Below are 21,403 nucleotides of genomic sequence, written 5' to 3' on the forward strand. Positions count from 1 at the left end.
AGGGCTATAAAATGGGTCAATTGGGGGTTTATAGTAGGAGTTATCATTGAATTCGAGCGGATTCGAAAAGTGCCAAAAATCGGGGGCTCCAGCGTCACTCAATTTTTAAAGTTCTCCAAATCGCTTCAAAATTTGCATGTCGGTTCCTCGGCTTGAAAAATGCTGCAGCGCAAAAGTTTGGAATGATCGGGGCATTTTTCACAATTTTATGACTGTTTTTCTGAGGTGAACTTAGGATTTTTGGAAGGGTCAACTTTGGGCTAAGTTTTGGGTACTTAGAACGGGTCGGAAGAGATCAATTATAGCTGGAATCGCTTCTACTGGATGTGGGCTGTTCAGAACAGTAGGTTAATCTAGGTTCGGACAAGTAGTTCTTGAGATATATCAAAATAACTGGGATTTAAGGTCAGTTTTCCAATTTTGGGCGATTTTTGGACTTTAGGGCTAAGTTGCTCAGGCTTATTGGGATTTTGGGGCAAATAGAGGGTACTGCTAGACTGTACTGGGTCTTTACATGCTAATGGATATAGATGGTTATGGGAGAGGGTCGAAGACTTGACATATAAGCTCAAAATGATGTTAAAATCTAATTTATCATAGCCACTGGCGAGTTTTGGAAGACGTAAGTGTGAAATTCCTGCATCTATTACTATTTCTCTCAGTTCATAAAGACTTGCTAAAACAGATTCGTATGTGGGTTTGTGGAAGTATCTGAATTTGGTAACTAAACTGAAGATATAACGTTCGGAAATGGGGTCAAAGTAGATTAAAACTGAGCCAATATCTGGTGGATATCTAAGTCTGATTGCGTTGGGGCTGCTGAGTACCAGCTTTTGACTTTTCGGGCTAATCCCTTTGCCATTGCAAGGTCTGCTGATATACAGTGTGCAAAAGAGTGTGGAGAGTATAAGATATCTGTTGGTGAACTTAGATACGTTGCATTGATTTCTTGACTAAAATGATTTAAGTTTTGATTTGAAGAGCCTGGTGAAGAGTTTTTGTTTGAGATCTGGTTACTGGTTTGTTTGCTGAACAGCTGAGCTTTTTCCCTGAATATTTTGCTATACTAGCTCTAACTTGATCTAATTTTGTCTCTCTACTTTGGGTATTTGATTGTTTTGCTGCTTGTGCTGATGCTTTTATTGCTTCACGTACGTCTTCTTGTTCTAGTCTAGCACGTGCATTTTTCGGTCTAGATTTGCCTGATCTTCTAACATGGTTGGTGAGGTAAGGGTTTGATCTATCTTCATCATGCAACCATATTTGTCTAGTTATTTTGAATCCTTGTACATTTTTCTTCTGTTGATATTCTGGTGATTTGAAGGCACTTTTCTCTGGTTGTCGTTTAGGTTGATAAGGTCCAGCTCTTAATTTTCTGTCAGTTAATGCAAATTGTTCTTCAGGTGTTTCTGGAGGCGATTCAATATCTAATTGTACTATTGATGGCTGAGGTTGCTGGAGTGGTGAAAACATTTCATCATCTGATCAGGATGATACTAGAGGAACACGAACTTCTGGTTCTTGCTGTCTGATTTCATCAGCAATTAACGGATCAACCGGTATTCTAGCTATTTTTTCAGCGTCTACGTTCAGGTCAGCCAGGTTTTCGTCTGAACTGCTATTCTCATCAAATAAGTTTGGGAGTGCTTCATCTGAGCTTGAAGAATCAAATACTGGAAGATGGACTGGTGCTGTCCGTGGTCTAACTGCTGCTGCTGCTACCCTTGGTGGTGCCGGGGGTGGTGGTACTGGAGGTTCTGCTGCTGCTGGTCCTGTTAATGGTCCACCTAGGGGAACATTTATGGTTACTTTAACTGGGTCCTGTTTCACTTTTGTGGATTGTTTTATCTCCTTTTCTTGTTCATTTATCAGTTCCGGGATATGTTTATCAAATAGCTCCGGTTCCATGTGTTGTCTTCTCGATGGATCAGGTTGAAAGTTAACAAGGTTAACAACTTCGAGGTCTTCAGGAGTTTCACTTGGTTTAATTGAAGTCAATCTGATGCGATGAACACATTGTGTGTAATTCGCATTTACTTTTCGAATGATGTAATTAGAGTCAGTAAGGGCTTTTTCCACTTTATACAGCGGTAGCCATTTCTGAACTTGAGAAGCTATTACAGTTGATTGCTCTAGTAGCTTAGGATTCGAAAGTAAACAGAATGATTTCTCCGGAATCGGTTTTGCTGAGGCCTTTTGATCATAATACTTTTTGTACTTCAAGTATGCAGTCGTCAGTTTTTCTTTGTTTTCCCTAAGCTTTTGCATCGTGGCATCTTGCAGTTCAATTACAAAATCCGAATTCACTGCTACTGCATCCATTACTTTTCTGGAGAACCTAATGTCAAGTGGCTTTATAGGTTCTCTGCCATGGAATAAAGTTGAAGGACAACAATTTGTCGCTGAGTGATAAGAAGTATTATGAATGAATGTTGCCAGAGGAACATATTTGTGCCAGTCTTTCCATTGTTCTTCAGTATTGAGTTTCAATATTCTTTTTAATGGTCCATGAGATCGCTCTACTGCTCCAGTAGTTTGAGGGTGCTTTAGTGAGGCATGTTTCAATTTTACTTCTAATAAACTTGCTTACTTTTGAAGACATCTATTCCACTCAAAACATACTTATATTGTGAGGACTTTAAGGGGCCTACTAAATCGATTTCGAGCATATCTCCCGGATATGATTGTAGTGAACTGACTGGTTGTAACTTCGGTGTGATGTGGCTTTTTGGTACTCTATTTAATTGGAGACAAGTGAGGCAGTTTTTGATGAAGCTAATAAAATGTTCAGTGGAACCTGGATAATAGAATCGCTTTCTGAATTCTTGAATTGTTGCTTTAATGCCTAAATGACCTGCTGTTTGTGAATTATAAAGCCTGTACATAGTCTCTTTCCACAAATGCTTAGGTACACAGAATTGTTTATGAAGTACTTTTCCAGTATCATCATAAAAATTCCGGTATAAGACATTCCCCTCAAGAACTAATCTGTTTAAATGTTTGTAATACTTTTTTAAATTGGTTGAAGCATACCTTAAGTCTGGTTGTTGATTGTTTTGTTGCATACAGCTTATTACCGTTCTAATGTCTGCATCTTTTTGCTGCTCATCTGCTGAATTAGGGACTAATTAAGTTGTTTGTAAGATCTGGGAACTCATCTAATGGATTTGGGTACTCAATCGAATTTATTTCGTGTTTTCGTTTAAGTTTAATTAGCCCTTGAATTTCGGTTATTGGTAAATTACTTTGCCGTTTTTTGTAATCCTCGTAATATCCGAGTTTTTTGAGGACGTCAAGTTCAGCACTATTAATTTCAGGACATTCAATGTCAGGATTCTGGGCTCCTGTGTCTATTTCTATTTCTAACTGGAATTCCATCTGTTAGCTTTAAAGAAATTGTCGCTGTTTTATCGTTCTCCATTCTAGAGAGAAAATCTGCTGCGTAGTTAGCGCGTCCAGGAATGTGAGCAATTACTATATTAAAGGCGAGTATTCGGTCTAAACAATTCCAAAGTGATGGCGGTATTGCTTTTGACTGAAAGGATTGTGTGAGGCTTTTGTTGTCAGTGAGTATAATTACTTGTTTACTTGATCCCCAAATGTAGTGCAAAAAGTAATCCAGTGCATAGTACAAGGCTAGGAACTCTTTGTAATAAATTGAGAACTTTAATTGCGTTGCATTAAACAAATGCGATCCAAATGATACGGGAGCGTATGTTTTCTTTTCTTTCTTTCCTGTTTCATTTACGTAGTCTTCCACCATTAGTAAAAAACCTGCACCGTGGTAACTAGCGTCACAAAGAATTACATACTGCAAGCCTGGCTTTGGCAATCGCAATGTTACATTTGTTGCTTCCATCAAATCCTTCTTTATTAAGTTAGGGATGTAATTACGGAAGAATTGAGTGAAGCCGATTAAACGCTTTACTTGTTTTGTCGTTTTTGGCATTTTGAATTTATCAAGAAATTTCGTTATTTTTGCTTTTTCTGGTGATATTCCTTCTGCACTGATGTTATTTCCAAGGAATTTCATTGTATCTGTTGCTATTTCACACTTTTCGGGCGACAGTTTTAGTCCTGATTGACGTATACAGATGAATATTTCTCGCAAAGAGGGTACCAATTGTTCAAAATTTGTTACTGCATTTCAGATATCATCCATAAATTGGGTACAATTTCCTGAAGCTAGGCATGGGTCCAAGTAATGTCTAATAAATGAGCTAAATCCAGTTACTGATTTATTCAACCCTTGGGCAAGACATTTATGAGCATAAGTTCTCGAAGCAAAGTTAAATGCTAGAAGTTGCACTGATAAATCGTCTGCCATTTGAACACAGTGATATGCTTGAGAACAGTCAAGTTTTGTAAACAATTTTTCCCGGCAAAGTAGTTTATTGCGTCACTCATGTTTGAAATCGGGAAATTTGTATTCACGTAGTCGTTTTTCAACAAATGGTTTACTTTTCTCAAGTCAATGAATAGTCTAAGTCTTCCTGAGTTCTTTCGTTGTGCAAAAAGGGGACTACTATATCTTGATTGAGACAAAGTTGTTATTAGTCCGTAGGAATGCAATAATGCTAGTTCTACTTGCAACTCATTTCTCAGATGGACAGGCGTTGGAGGTCCTTGCTCATAAATTGGTATGCCTCTTTCTGGAGTTAACTTTATTTTTAAATCCGTATTATATCCGACGTCAAATCTATGTTTTGCAAAGATATCACTGAATTCGACTAATAATTCGCCTACTACAGCTTTTTGTTTATCATTAAGGGCCGATTTTTCCCACGGAAGGAAATTTGCTCAAAAAGGTTATTTTGTCCTGATGATTACCCTTTGGATCTAATTTCTCCATTTCTTGCAGTTTTAGCAGTTGCTCAAATATTTCTCTCTGCAAGGGCGACAAATTTGTCGGGTCTGGGCACGTTTCAGGCGTTGGGAACCACAATTTTTCATATTTCGGGGCCGGCTTTGCTGGTTGGGCCTTTCTTTTATGCGTATCTGTGACTTGAATTAGTCAGTAATGTTCAAGACATAGATGTAAAGAATATTATTTTCAGCAACTTTACTTAAAGAGGACGTTAATATTACTTCGCTGTCTTTTTCAAAGATTTCGTTTGGAATTATTACTCCACAAAGGTCAGTGAATTATTCTAGTTTGTCGCAAAGTTTGCATTCTAATACTGCTTGTTGATTTGGTTGTAAGACTTGCTTTTTCTGTGTATAAACTCCGAATTTTTTACGTTTTACTACTCTTCTAGGTTGCTTTTCTGGCTTTATTTCAATTATTTGCAGAGTTTGATCAGGGAATTTAATGAAGCTTTGTCCTGGGCAGATGCTAACTTTATGTTTAACGAAGAATGGGTTTCCTAATATTACAGGAGTTGTGACAATTAAAACAAGGAAGTCTTCAGTGAATTTTTGTGTGCCCAATTTAAATGTAACTTTAATTGCTTTGTCAATTTTAACTATATTTCCGTTTGCCATTTTTCCTTTATCTAGATCAGGCTTTTCTATTTCTGTTATTGAATTGATATTTGTATTAATAAGTTCCTTGTAAAACTCACGGCTTATCACGTTTGCAAATGCTCCTGTATCAATTAGTGCGCGTCTTTCTAATTCTCCATTAAATTTAACTTTAACATAGGATAATGTTCTGCCTAAAAGTGGGACAATGCTAAATAATTGTTGAACATGTGCTGCTGGATTTGGTGCGGATTGAGGTACTTGTGTTGGGAGTTGCACAGGTTTATTCACTTTATTTTTATTACTATTTCTTTTGCGTTTTCTACGCTTTTTGTTACTTTCTTTATAAACTGGTTCTATTACTTTATCTAAACTAGGACTAGACGTGCTTTCGTTATAATAATTAACTGATTTTTTATAATTTTCATTTTGTTTTTTAAAGTTGGGTGGCTTTATTAGTTTTTTTGTTGATTAAATGGATAATTCATACCTCTCATATTTCTACTTTGAAGTGCACCAGCTCGACTAAATTCTTTTGCTTTTTGCATACCGTATCGGTCTTGTGCTGGGCTATCATAAACTATTCCCTGTCGGAGAAGGTTTTGAGGGGTATTTTGTGTTGGAAACCGATAAACAGGTCTATTAACATAAGCTGGATGGACAAATGGGGGGGTATTTGAAGGTTCAGTCCAATAATTTCGAGTTTGTGGCTGTTCATTGTGATACAAAGGTCTAGGGGCGTTAAATTGTGGTCTAAACTCTCGGTAATTATTAGCACGGGGGCATACTGTTGCTGGGGCCGATAGTTTTGCTGAAATTGACGATAATTGGGCTGATTTTGACGATAATTTGGGTGATAATTTTAATATTGCGGGCGGAAATTTTGTCTATAACTTTGTTTGTAGACTTGTTGAGGGTAATGTGGTGTGAAGATGTTTACTGTGCCTTGATCTGGTGGCTCATTTTTAGGTGCTACTTTCTGTTCAAGTTTCTGCTCAAGTTCTTTTTGATTATTTGAAATAACAGTTATTGCTTTTAACATTTTATCTGTGTTTGATTCGGTTATTTCATTAAATCCATCATCAAAGTACTCTTCTCTGTTACACATCACTCTTATTGCAATCTGTTGGCTAGCTAAGGTGCATAATTGATCAATTGTATCTGTGTCTGGCCTTTCTAAGAGCTTAGGCTTAAGCCAATTCGGCATGGACTTAATAAAGAAGCGCTTTATTTGCTCGTTTTTTCGATTTTCTGACATCTGAAGGGCAGAATCTCTTGCTGCTGTCTCTCTTTCGAATCTACGGGCTTCAGTATAACCTGCTCCTGCTGGCGCTACTACTATTTCGGGTGCTGGATATGCTTTATTTGCTTCTGTTCTTAACTTTACTAAGAAAATTTTCACTGTATCAGTTTTTGGATTAAACTTTTGGTTCTCCAACTTTATTATTCTGATCTCTCTCAAGTCGTCTTGTGTGAATCTGTTTCTTAGAGCTGTTATACTATCCGCAAAAACTAGTCTGGTAGCCTCTGGTAGGGTTAGAAAGTATCGTAAAGCATCTCCTTTTAAATGTAACTGCAAAAAGTTCGCTTGTTGCGCGGCTGCAATTGCTGCAACTCCGATTGCACCTGTTATTAGTTGTTCAAACTCGTTAAAATTGTCCGTTTCTAATCCAGAAAAGGGCGTGATGTTGATCTGTGCGTGTGCCATTTTGCTGTTCACCCGATTAGATTATATACTTAACGTTCAATCAGTCTTTTTTTCGTTCTAAAGATTTAAATAGCACACTTAACTTAACTTAATGGAGAGATTAAGGGGTTTTAAGAGAAGAAAACAGTTGAATGAATAGCACAAGGATATCAGAAAAGAAACTACTGAAACCATTCGGTCAGAAAATAATAAAGATGAGCTGCTTATAAGCCTATTCCTAAAACTCCGGTCGAATCGTCAGACTTATATCGTTGAAGCCGTATGGGCCGCCGAAGTCTCACCTCTAAAGAGTGCCCCTTAGTCTAGGAAAACTCGTGGGGACCACGATCGCACAGGCCTTGTGGAAGCTGCACTCAGATAGGCAACAGCATAATGACCGAAGTCACTGTTTGATTCATTAACCTCCGGAGCTGGGTGGGGAAATTAAATATAATTGTTTTATTACTCTGTTTAAATTTGTTTTGCCCTCTTTTAGTTATTATTTGAGTGATGGTTTCAGTAATTTAGCTTATTCTGATGTTATTTGATAATCAGTAATGATCTTGTCAAGGTTAATATCTCTATCAGATTGAAGTTTCTTACGAATAAGGCCAAATTTGCGAGCTTTTTGATTTAGACTTTTTGCTGTCGAATAAATTGCGACACGTTTATCATCTTTATCTAGCACATAAATTACAATTGACTTATAAACTGAAGAGGAGAAAGCGCTTACTATCTGAGCTTGTGTTTTATTGCTGTTGTGGGTGTAATTAATATTGTTTCCTTCAATATGTTCAACAAAATTGGGGGAAGCGCGGCAATTATTAATAGCGGGGAGAATTTGTTCTTTATAAATTGACATAAATAAAGCACCAAAATTAAACTTTACAAAATTATTTACTCACAAAATCCTCGTTTGCAAATACCCTGTGTTGTTTTTGTCCGTTGTGGCGGCTGTCGTTGAGTTTGTTCCAGTTATTGACCACTCAAACACTTTTGGATTGTTATTGCATTTAGTCCACAGAGACACAAACACAGTTTCCACATTCTTTCCTTTGTTACTGCTTTCTGCATTATCGTCTTGCTCGGAAAGGAAGTGCTGGATGCTGATTGAAGGCTCTTAAGGTAATGAAGTGGAAGAAGATAAAGAAAGTATCAAAAGAAGAAAGAAAATGTCGAAATTATCAGAATTATTCGGAATTTCGGTCCGTTAAACTGGGAAACAGTTAATAACTCCTGTCACCATGTTACGCACTGATTTTTAGAGAATGAATCTACGGTGTTATTGAGGTAAATTTGAGATAACTTGGAATAATTATTGTCATTTTCAAGGACTTATTTTGATGTTTCACAGTGCGATTTTTAGCGGATATATTTTTAATAAAATTAGCTAGTAACAGCCTTTTACTGAGCGATTCGGATGCATGATATATCCACTAGTTTGCTTTGTAATTCAGAGTATTATTAGTCTCAATTTCTAATCTAACAAAGTCCTACAAACTTGGAAGTTTTAAGAGAATTTCCAGTTCAATCCTTTTAATTATTATATCAGAAAATAAAGACAAAGTTTCAATGAAAGAATAAGAAGTTTAAGTTTTTGTTGAGTTTTATTAGCAACTGATAGTCAGGTTGTTTCCCCGGTGTTCTGGTAGTCGTAAGTTCCGCAGGACTGTGCCTCGAGTTGTATTGGTCCTTCGCAAATATTTACTGATCTACAAGTTGGGCAATTTCCGGCTTTTGTACGTCTCTTGATGTTTGTTAAGTACATATACAAATTCCGTATTAGCAGCTACTTTATCAGAATAATTACTTCACCAAGTACATAATCTCTCATGAAGTTATTTACTAATTATGTGAATTTATCTTCAAGAAACTCAAAAAAGTAAATATTGAGGCTTTTAGGCACTTGATATGTTTGCTAGTAAAACTGTCACTCTGCGGTTGTTTTTCATAAACATAAACAAATTAGGGGTTACAGGCCTAGATTGAAATACTGGCTATATATGGCCTTGAAACTAAATGAATATGAACTAGATTAAAGCACTTATTTATGGATATTTAAAGGAAAATAATCACGTAACTATGAGAGACGAAATTGGGGCGTGACAGAAGGCTACAAGTAGCTTAGCATAAAACCTAGCTGATTAATAAATGTTGCCTGATTTTGGTTAATTGTCTAGTTACCACGATAATTTTTTTGCGTGAGATCAATTCTAAATGGATATTGGTATTGACTTTGAAAGGAGAGAGCAATCCGTCGATTTAAAATTGTCCTCAAAAACGTCAAAAACGAAACTAGCTAGATTATTAAAAGACATTAATGAAATACTCCAGTTTTTCAAAAACACAACATGGACTTTCTTCTCGTTATCTGTCAAGTTGTCATTTGGAGAATCAGCTTCGAACAGTTTACGGTTGCAAACCATAGACAGTTGTGTGTCCTCCCTAAATGTAATTTGAACTCTATGACATGTCGCCGTCCTCTCGTTTTCACCACCGTGATTCCTCGCACCTGTAAAAAGTTCTGAATTGTTTTTTTTTCTTTGAGATCTAACTCGGAGTCTTTTTTGAACACTGGACAAAAACATAACCAGTAATAATGGAAATGAAAAAAAATACATCTTTCAGAAATTAACTTCAGTAGCAGTCAAATTCCCGGTGGATGTTAACTGTTCTAAACGCTTCTTTGAACACCCGTAACAGGAAGAAAATGGAAATACTTGTTAATTTATTTTCATCCCAGAAATTCAAACCGGTTCGGAAATGATCTTTTGACAAAAATTTATGCCTTCTCAGCAGCCGAGGCTGAAAGAGGGGGGGGGGGGGGTCAAACTCTTAAGATTAAGAACCGCCCTTTAAAATATAAGTTTTATGCCTTCTCAAAACAGTTTCGATGCGCCACACTGCGCTAAGAGAGCTGCTCATGCACTTAATGCCATTCGGGCTTTAACTGTTTATCTTGTTTTCAGCACCAAAAATAAAAAAACATAGCTGGCACATTGCCTGGCACATTGGAAAACATTAGGCTCAAGATTATTACAAGTAAGCAGGATGTTCAAAAGAACTTTGATTACTTAACGGACAAAGTCTTTAAACATCAAGTCTTAGAGCCTGGGATTCACTGGTTTATCCCGTTTGATTCCACGTTCTGACCTTGAACGTATTTGACTGTATACGAAAGCAGTCAGTTCAAACAGTGTGGGAGGTAACTCCGAAAAAAAAAACGTGAGAGTTGTTAATTGTAACGGAAATGTGCAACGAATAAAATAAACAGCAGGTCAAGTCCCGAATTACAATTCAAAGATGTTTCATTGACTAAACGGAAAAATTGATCTGGAAAGCATTAGTTATGAATTGGGAAAAAATCAATTAGATAAAACTTTGTCAGAAAACTCGAAAAAAATGTAAAACTTGCCAAATTCCCTCACGTGAACTAAAAATCACTAGGAAAACTAACATAACGCAAATTTTGATTTAAAACAACTTGTACTTACAAGACTTTAAAACTAGAGTGAAAAAAGTTCACGGCGCAAAGCCACTGCCTTTTTCGCTCAACTTTCTGTTTCGGCGTGACCAAAATCATCATTTCTATTTGGTTTCAAAAATCATGAAAATATGTGAACAGATCTTTGAAAAACAAACCCAAAAAAAATCCGGAAGCGACTCGAATCTCTGCAGAAAATCATTGTCGCAGCTGTAATCATTTGTCATAAAACATTTATTCTTTACCTCAACAGATCTGATTTAAACTATGGTAAAAACATACACCCTTGTCACAAGAAAAAAATAAGCAATTAGGTAATTAAAACAAGATATAACTTTCAAAAAATTATTCAAAAAACATACGAGCAAAGCCACACAGATTCAAAATTTAGGACACATTTTTAGGACATAGAAAAATTCACTGAAAATTTGATGGCCCAAAATCTGTATAATTAATAACATACCAAGTAATGCCGAAAATGTGGAAAATCTTAGGATGAAAAAATAGCAATAGACTCAAAAACTAACTCGGCTAAAACAAATTCATGAAACAATTCACAATAGCGGTCTTAAAAACTTAATTGTCTTAAGTTTCACTTAAAACTAAGGAATCCAAAAGAAACATTTGAAAGCATAAGGGAGATATTCTTAGAACCTGAACTGAATCACTAAGAACGAACCCAATAAACATTAAATTATTCCTTTTGGCATCAAGGAAATTGAGACGTAAAAATCTTCTCTAATGTTGGAGTTTCAGAAAAATCTTAGCGCTGCAGTGTATTAAAGAAAACAAATCGCAACAAAAAAGAAACAATTCTAGGAAAAAATTTTAGGATTAAGGCTTAAATCATTTCATCTTCATTTTTTAAGATGATAAAAGCCAGGAGAATAAAACTATAGGCCTTTAGGGAGTATTTAATTTATACATGATAAAATTTGGAGAATACGGATAAACTGTTGAAAAAAAACAAACGCAAATGTTAATTAGCAAACTATGAAAGTTAAAAATCAAATTGAAAAGAAAATGAAAAAGTAACCTATCCACTCGGAGATTAGAGAAAAATACACGGTAATCGCAAAGCCATCCTGACTTCTAAATAGAGAATGGAAAGATTCAACACGTTAAAACATCTCCAAAAAATGGTCAAAAAAGTTTTAATTACCCCTTATGTGACACAATTTTTCTGAGCTTTAAAAAAACAACTCTGAAAAATATTAAAAAAACTGAAAAAACAATGGTCAAAAGCCGCCAAAATCGTATCAGTATACGTACCAGACTGTAAAATACTTCGCGTTAAAATCAGGCGTTCATTGAATGAAATATCAAAAGAGTTACTGACTTCTTGAGATTCTTGAGAGAAAGTCCGCTCGAAGATCCAAAAAAATATAAAAAATTGACAAAACAATTTAGAAGCATCTGCTGATTTTGAACTTGAAAAGCACAACTAAAGTCTCCAAAATACTCTGGTATCATTTTCAGGGTTCTTTGAATTTAAGCAGCATCGATCAAAGCTTATTCCTACAAAAAATCGAAGCAAAAGAATTGAGTCAAATGGACAAAAAACTGCTAACAACGATTAGATATGGGCCATTCTTTCAAAAACACTTCCCAAAGTTGAAAAGTAATTCAGTAAACGCAACGCGTAATCAAAAAACTTCTCTCGTTCAGATAAATTAGTTCACATTGCAATTTTGCTCATTTTCGCTTTTATGTCAAAATGCTGTTTCAACAAATAGTTTTTCCAGAAAAACAACCGACTAACCTCGAGCGAATTGCTCTCAAACGACCGGCGAGCGGCTGGCTTTGTCAGTAGCTAGGCACGGTTTAGTGAGGCTGGCTTTAGCTTAATTGAAGGGGCGTAAGTGAGCGCTGGGGAGGATTGCACCCGGGGGCTGATGGGGTGGCAACAGTGGGATGGGGGGCAAGGGCAACAGTGGGGGGGTGTCAATCTCTAAAAATCGCCCTTCGCACGATACGTATAAGTCTCCAAAACAGATTCTGCGAATAGCATAATTGTAGACTAATGAGCACTGCCCCCTGGGCACTACCTGTTTATCCCCTTTTTGAGAACGAAAAGTCAAAAGCGTCTGACGAAAATTTGGTCAAGCGAAAAATCGCATTAAAAAAGACCGACAGGACTAATATAATTGCTACAAACTTCGTTTGAGAGCAATTAAACAAATACTTCTCTTCGAGTCGTAAAAAAAGACAGCACCCTAATATAATTGAAATTCTTTGAATAGTAGAAAAAAGAGCGCCTAAATAATAGCTGTTGAGAGGCTGACGGCGGCTATTAACTCTAAAATAACAAATTAACGTGCCATTTTATGACAAAAGCCACCAAAGCAGTTTTTAGTAAATCCCACACGAGGAAAAACAGCCCAAAAAATTCTACACACTGAAAAACGCAGAACTTCATCAAAACTCAGATTCTCGCTCGCATTGTAAAAAAAAACACCGTGCAGTCATCGCTTTGCGCACATCACGATGAGTGAAATTTTATAGAAGAATTGAGGCGCAGGGAGTATGACCTGTCATTGCAGTACGAGCAGAAGAGTTGTTTCGAGACGTTGATGCGTTTTCGGATTCTCTATTGAATTCTTCATTGTTGTTACTGTGTGACGAGGAACCGATTTTAACATTCCAGGTGTGAAATGTGTAAATAAGGTTACAATCTTTGAAGGCAACAACACATGAGTAGTCCAATCGCTTGCATTCTTTACCAAACACCAGTTTCACCTAAGCAAGACAAAGCCACCACTTATTCCAATTTCTTTAATTACTTATCTCGAGAACATAGAGAAAGAAAAACAGATGTTTTTATACATCAGGGAAAAATCTCAAGAAAAGACAGACCACAAAGCAAACAAGAGATTTGGATGAAGCAAGTCGTATTTTGCAAATGGAAAGAATAACGATCTTCCGAATCAAATGAGCTGATTAATTTTAACATCATTTTTGTCATACAACTTTGGCCAGTCAAGTACTTTTAATTTTACTCTGAAGAAACCTTTGCAAAAAAGGCATGTCTATAGTCAAAGACATTTTCTTGAAATGGTCATAATAAATTTTACGTGATGCAAAAAAACTGTATACCTAAAAAGCATATTGAAACTTAAGAAGAGATGATATACCGGGCTGGCTTTGACCTGAATGACTGCAAATAAATCCTTGAATGAATCCCACATCCGAGCTCCCGCCTTTGAGCTTTCCATGGCTTTTTTCCTATCGATTGAAGCAGTCGATCCGCTACTTTCGATTCTAAAACAAACAGGTAAAATAAAACAGGTAAAACAGGTTAATAGTCAAAATGAGAATGATAAGAGAGAGAGAGAGAGAGAGAGAGAGAGAGAGAGAGAGAGAGAGAGAGAGAGAGAGAGAGAGAGAGAGAGAGAGAGAGAGAGAGAGAGAAAACAATACTTTAATTTACCGAAATATGGTGTAGAGGATCAAATAAATAAATGATGAAATCTATTAACATACGGCACAAAACAATTTTATTGGAGACAAGGAATTGCATTTGCTCAGATTTAAAATAACTTCTAAAAAGACAACAATGGGACCTTCTGAACCAAGAGTAACTACTAAACAAAATCATATTTCGACCTATATAAATCGATTGAAAACTAAAAAAAGTTAACTTGCAAGATACACTGGCAGTTTATCTCAAAAAAACTATTATAAGGCTGGTCATTAAGCGTTTCTAATAATTACTGGAATGGGGTGAAAAAAAGTTCTTGAAGAAGTTACTTTTTGCGCTCCGCCCATCTTAAATCTCCCATTAACATAGGAGAACAGATCTTCTAGCATGATGCAGCTCTTTTGGTTAATGGTGCTGACGAACCGAAGCTTGTCGGATTATCTGATACACTATCCGTAACGAGAAAGAAACCCCAAGAATTCGTTTATAGTGGTTTCCTCAAAAGCACCATTTCACCGCTTTGTAATTTAGTTGTTCCATTATGATTTAAAAAATCAAATCTGAAAACAGGCATGGCAGGCGTATATTGTATGGACAAAAGTCAACAAAACTGGAGAAATTGAAGGAAACACCGGTAACGTATGAAGCAAATTGTCCGTTTTGGAAGTTCATTAGAAGTTTCATTAGAAGTTCCCAAACCGCAAAGAACACTGGTAAAACTTCATTTGATACCAGCGTGACTCAGATCGGCATGCTAATTTTTATTCAAATGCAGAAAAAAAACTCAGAAATAAAATTTCTGAAATTATATAAAACATTTATTAAACAAATCCAAATTGCAACAGACTATTTTTAGAAACATTCAAAAAACGACGTGACTCAAGCATTTCATCAATATAGAGAAGCAAAAATACACTGCAATGAGAAGCACACAAAGGTAAAGCACAAAACGTTGGACGTTCTCAAAAAATTTCAAATAAATTTGACCCTATAAGAATAACTCCGTAAATACAGTGCATTGCTTATATATCCATTTTTGTTTCATTTTGCAATAAAAAAAATTGGGCCAAGAGAACGAAAAGACGGCTATAAACTGTCATCTATATGCACCAATCTTCTCAAAAGATAAAAAGTCAGCCAGTGAACGCATGAACAAGAAACTTCTCTGGCTCAGAAACAGTTAGTTCACACGGCAATTTTACTCACTTTCATTATTAGGTCAAAACGCCGCCTCAACAAATAGTACCTCCATCAAAAAAAACCTTAAGAACACAGCCGGAAGAATTCCGGAACCGAGTCGAAATCAACCCGCCCCCCAAAGAACTGGCCTTTCAAACGGTTAATATCACCATGTAAAACGCATCAATAACGAGCAAAGAGCAGTCTTAAGTAAGTTAAACAAAGTATTCGCCAAAGTAAATAAACATTAAAAAAATTTTAAAAAAGTCATTTTTCATATAGCACAAGTATACACACAAACTGATAACCTTTTATCATGAGCTGATAACTAGTAACCTAGCCGCAAAACATCAGCCAAGAGTTAATGAGATGAAACATATCAAGCATCGGAGAAAGGGAGAAAAATGAGAAAAAGAAAAAAAATTGTGAAAAATTTTTCAATTCATTGTCATATTTCACAGAAAGGAGCCCTTTGTAGCAAAAAAAAATGTTTCAGTTATAGTAAACAGAGCCTAAAGACATGCGACTTTGATTCAAATATCGATAAATAGAATAAAACGATAACAAGTACCTAAAAACCGCAAAAACAGACTAAAAACCTGAAAATAGTTGAAAAAGCTTCAAATTAGCGTTATATTCCCGTTATCTGGATAACGTATCAAAAAACGGCTCAAGTTATAGGATTCGCAATTTACTTTTGCCAACATTAACCTGTTAGACAACATACAAAACATGAAACCAAAAAAAACAGCTGTGAAGAAGCACGTGAACAAGAAAACTCACTCGCTTCGCAAAAATTTTTTACACCTACATTTCCCGTTCTCTTACAAAAACAGATATGAACAAAATAACAACACTTCTCTTCCAAATTTATCACTGAAAAAATTTTTCCAAACTTTATGTACTCCCTGAACTTCCGGTTTCTTTGATCGCTGACTTATAACAAAAACAGAAAACAGTAACGCCTCTTCGAGTGGTAAAAAAGCAAATCTCCAATACTTCTTTTGCAATTTTAAAAAACTAGACATAACCAATACAACACAAAATCTTTGGATTGGAAAAAAAGACAGCACACCAAACCAATTCAAATTCTTTGAATTGTAAGAAAGCGAAAAGAAATGAGACAAAAAATCTAAGAAAAAGATAAAATAAATACGTTTCTTAATTAATGATAAAGCAGAGCAAATACATCGATATAAGTACTAAGAAAAAGCTAGAAAGATACATAACAGAATGTGAAGAATATTTAGACATATTGTAAAATACAGAGAACCGAAAATTCTTGAAAGTAAAAATCAAATTGAATAAAAATTGAAGTAAAAAAGAAAAAAAATTCATTATTTAGCTTTCGAGACTTAGCAAAATTAATTATAGATCCACCTGAGCAGATAAAACTGTAGTAAGAATTAGAGGATTCGAAACATTAAAATATTTTGCAAACAAAACGCGAAAAATTTTGAAACTGCTATTACGGGAAAATTTCTGCTGAATTTTAAAGAACTAACACCGAAAAACAATTCCAATATCAAAATAAGGAAATTGAAATCCCTGATTGACCACAAGAAGGATTTTTTCCACAAATCAAAACCAAAATACAAACAAAAAGCTAATACAAATTGGACAAAAACTCCCAAAATCGGATAAGCAGATGTACAATTTTTTAAAACAAAAAGACCTCACTTTATAAAGAGGCACTCAGTGCATAAATTAACAAACAACATTGGCATAGAGACTGATTTTGAAAAACAATCCGCTCAAAAATCCAAAAATGAAGAAACTAATGAAAAAAAAACAAAAATTAACAAAACGATCGAGAAGTATGGGTTATGTCTAGTTTTTTAAAACTGCAGGAGAAGTAATGGAGATGTGCTTTTCTACCACTCGAAGAGGCGTTACGGTTTGCTGTTTTTGTTATAAGTTCGCGATCAAAGAAACCGGAAGATCAGGGAGTATATAAAGTTTGAAAAAGTTATTTCAGTTATCAAATTGAATTTGTCTAGTTTCCAAATTGATAACTGAAAAAACTTTTCCAAATATTATGTACTACCTGAACTTCCAGTTTCTTTGATTGCTGACAAATAGCAAAAACAGAGACGCCTCTTCAAGTGGTAAAAATGCAAATCTCCAATACTTCTTTTGCAGTTTTAAAAAACTAGACATAACCAGTACAACACAAAATCTTTGGATTGCAAAAAAAACAGCACACCAAAACAATTCAAATTCTTTGAATTGTAAGAAAGCGAAAAGAAATGAGCCAAAAACCCTAAGAAAAAGCAAAAATAAATACATTTCTTAATTAATGATAAAGCAGAGCGAATACATCGATATAAGTACTAAGAAAAATCTAGAAAGATAAATAACTGAATGTGAAGAATATTTAGACATATTGTAAAATACAGAGAACCAAAAATTCTTGAAAGTAAAAATCAAATTGAATAAAAATTGAAGTAAAAAAGAAAAAAATTCATTATTTAGCTTTCGAGACTTAGCAAAATTAATTATAGATCCACCTGAGCAGATAAAACAGTAGTAAGAATTAGAGGATTCGAAACATTAAAATATTTTGCAAACAAAACGTGAAAAATTTTGAAACTGCTATTACGGGAAAATTTCTGCTGAATTTTAAAGAACTAACACCGAAAAACAATCCCAATATCAAAATAAGGAAATTGAAATCCCTGATCGACCACAAGAAGGATTTTTTCCACAAATCAAAACCAAAATACAAACAAAAAGCTAATACAAATTGGACAAAAACTCCCAAAATCGGATAAGCATATGTACAATTTTATAAAACAAAAAGAACTCACTTTATAAAGAGGCACTCAGTGCATAAATTATCAAACAAAATTGGCATAGGGACTGATTTTCGAAAAAATCCGCTTAAATATCCAAAAATGAAGAAACTAATGAACAAAAAACCAAAAATTAACTAAACAATCGAGAAGTATTGCTTATGTCTAGTTTTTTTTAAAACTGCAGGAGTTGTATTGGAGATGTGCTTTTTTACCACTCGAAGAGGCGTTACGGTTTGCTGTTTTTGTTATAAGTTCGCGATCAAAGAAACCGCAAGATCAGGGAGTATAAAAAGTTTGAAAAAGTTATTTCAGTTATCAAATTGAATGTCTAGTTTCCAAATTGATAACTGAAATAACTTTTCCAAACATTACGTACTACCTGAACTTCCAGTTTCTTTGATTGCTGACAAATAGCAAAAACAGAGACGCCTCTTCGAGTGGTAAAAAGCAAATCTCCAATACTTCTTTTGCAGTTTTATAAAACTAGACATAACCAGTACAACACAAAATCTTTGGATTGGAAAAAAAGACAGCACACCAAACCAATTCAAATTCTCTGAATTGTAAAAAAGCTAAGAGAAATGAGACAAAAAACAATTAGGAAAAAACTAAAATAATATATTTGTTAAATAATGTTAAAAGCAGAGCAAATATATCGATAAAAGTACTAAGAAAAGGCTAGAATGATACATAACAGAATGTGGAGAGAATTTAGACACAATGTAAAGCACGCAGAACCAAAAATTCTTGAAAGCAAAAAAATCAAATGGGAAAAAAACTGAAGAAAAAAAGAAAATCATTATTTAGCTTTCGAGACTTAGCAAAACTAAATATATATCCACTTGAGTAGATAGAACAGAAGTAACAGAATTAAAAGATTCGAAACATTATAGTATATTTTGCAAAAAAACGTGAAAAATTTATAAACTGCTAATAAGAGAATTTTTTTCCCTTAATAGCACAGAAAAACAATTCCATTATCAATAAAGGAAATTGAAACCCCTGATTGACCACAAGAAGACTTTTTCCACAAATTAAAACCAAAATACAAACAAAAAGCTAATAAAAATTGGACAAAAACTCCAAAAATCGGATAAGCATGTGTACAATTTTGTAAAACAAAAGACCTCACGTTATAAAGAGGCACTCAGTGCGTAAATTATCAAAGAAAATTGGCACATGGACTGATTTTTGGGGAAAATCCGCTAAAATAGCCAAAAATGAAGAAAATAATGAAAAGAGGCCAACAATTAACGAAACAATCGAGAAGTATGTGCCCGTTTTGAAACTGAAACGCATTATTAGGCTCTCAAAAACACTGTGGTATGAATTTCCGAGGGTCACCACTCAAAACAGCATCAAGAAAAACTAAATGACAAGCAAAACATATGGGCAAATTGGACAAAAAACGGTCAAAAACGGTTATATACATGCGCCATTCTGTCAAAAAAACAATTTTCCAAGTCAAAACGTCATTCACGGCACGGAGCGCATGATCAAAAAACTCTCGCTTAGAAACAACATTAGTTCACATTTTTCTCACTTTCGCTTTTAGGTCAAAACGCCGCCTGAACAAATAGTACTTACGGTAAAAAAAAACTCAAGAAAACCAATATTCCGCTTTGAGTCGTAAACAACAGCAGCGCTATAATATCCGGCTGAGCAGCTGAGGCGGCTATAAATAAAATTAAATTGAAAAATATTAACACAATCTACCACTACGGTCACAAGAAGTAATGATCATCGACGATCAGCTCTAGTTAAAAGACAACTCGAAGTATAACCGACTAATTCCGGATAGAACGGCAAACTTCAATATAAAAACAATTTATTTTCTTCAATTAGTTTTAAAACTTTTCTTTTGATATAGCTTGCAAACAAATACCATAAATCCTTTTCGCCGTTACAGTAGCAGCGCAAAAGCCGCTCTAAATAGCTCATTTGACTATTAAATGAATAAGTTTGATCAACATTCCTTGCACACTTACTCGACTGTTGATACTCTTCTATAACGTCTTTTCTTTCCAGAATCAGGACTCTTCGGAGCTCCAGCAGAAACGTCTGACTCGTCCGGTACAATAACCTGTGGGAGAGTTATATTTCTAGTTCCTAAACTCTGTACAGTCTGAGCCTCGGGAGACAGCACTCCCTTCTGACCTGACGACCCGCATGTGCTTCGTCCTGCTGACGATTTTGATGACAACGAATTCCTCCTGTTCCGATTACGTACACCAAGAGTAGATCCTCTTGTTGAATAGTTCGGTGGCCTTTTTGAAGTGTTGATCTTACTGTTGATGTAAACGTTGCGTACGCCTTCTCCATCAGCGCGGTTGGAAACAAATGTGTCTCCGCCCTGAAAACATCGATTATTCGCTTTTCATTGCCCTAAAAAACTTTTCTGACCCAAAAGTTCAGAGGTAACATTCTGAAGCTTGCATATGGGCAAGAACACATGCCAGAGAAATTGTTCAAAACATAAACATAATTAGGTTGTATAGAAAACAATACAATTTAAAAAAACATAGCCGGCAGATTGCCGGAATAGCTGCGAAAGAATAGACCTGCGTGCCATATAATAGAGATAGAAACAGATAAAGATCTAAATTGAAAAAAAATCGACGCCGCTCAAAAAAACTAGTTGAAAAACATTCAGCGATAAATTAATAAAGCTTGTTAAAATTCATTCCGCAGAAGCCTCTTATTAGGGACCTATACTGTACATATGAGTTCCTTTGACCTTAAACAAATTCAAATTAAACTTAAGTTTTAAAGTGCAAAAGTCATTTTATTGAGTGAGGTAAGTCACGTATGATCAAAATCTAATCACGCAAATAACCTAAAAACTTTTGCTAAAGCGAGTGAGAAATGACGTCACGCGCGCAAATGCCGTTAAGAAGAGGAAGAAGTCATTCAGAAAATTTGACTTTTTCAGCTTTGCTGTGTGAACAAATGTAAAACGAAAAAAGAGCGTCAGACGACGAAACAAAAAAAAAAACCAAGAGCACCGCAATATAGCTTCGCTCAGCTTACAGCTTCGCAGCTATAAAAAAACGAAAGAAACAATATAATAGTAAGTGCAGAAATAGATACCTTTAGAGCCATTTGAAGAACGAGACAAAACATAACCGACTAACGTCGGGCGAACTGCTCTCAAACAACGGGCAAGCGGTTGGCTTCGTCAGTAGCTAGTCACGGTTTAGTGAGGCCAGCTTCAGATTAATTGAAGGGGCGTAAAGTGAGCGCAGCGGGGGTGCACCGCAGCGGGGGTGAAAAAGTGGATTGGGGGACTGATGTGGGGGCGCTGGGTGGGTGGGGGTCTGGGATCAATTTCTAAGAACCTCCCTTCACACCATAAGTATAATTCTCCAAAA

At 35.5% G+C, this 21,403-nt stretch overlaps 1 protein-coding gene across 1 annotated transcript in view; it reads right to left on the reverse strand.

Annotated features, from left to right (window-relative positions):
- Positions 1-3,117: 3,117 nt before the first annotated feature.
- The window catches only part of LOC142350695 (uncharacterized), a 41,983-nt gene continuing 23,697 nt past the window's right edge, over positions 3,118-21,403 (reverse strand). Inside the window, exons 3-7 of the mRNA XM_075402660.1 lie at positions 20,021-20,385; positions 13,769-13,895; positions 13,166-13,373; positions 9,508-9,662; positions 3,118-3,366 (exon numbers count right to left, since the gene is read on the reverse strand). Of these exons, the coding sequence (XP_075258775.1) occupies positions 3,118-3,366; positions 9,508-9,662; positions 13,166-13,373; positions 13,769-13,895; positions 20,021-20,385 (1,104 nt within the window). The remainder of the gene's footprint in view (positions 3,367-9,507; positions 9,663-13,165; positions 13,374-13,768; positions 13,896-20,020; positions 20,386-21,403) is intronic.

Source organism: Convolutriloba macropyga, chromosome 1 (genome assembly GCF_964194025.1).
Source record: "Convolutriloba macropyga chromosome 1, txConMacr16.3, whole genome shotgun sequence".
NCBI classification, from domain to species: domain Eukaryota; kingdom Metazoa; phylum Xenacoelomorpha; order Acoela; family Convolutidae; genus Convolutriloba; species Convolutriloba macropyga.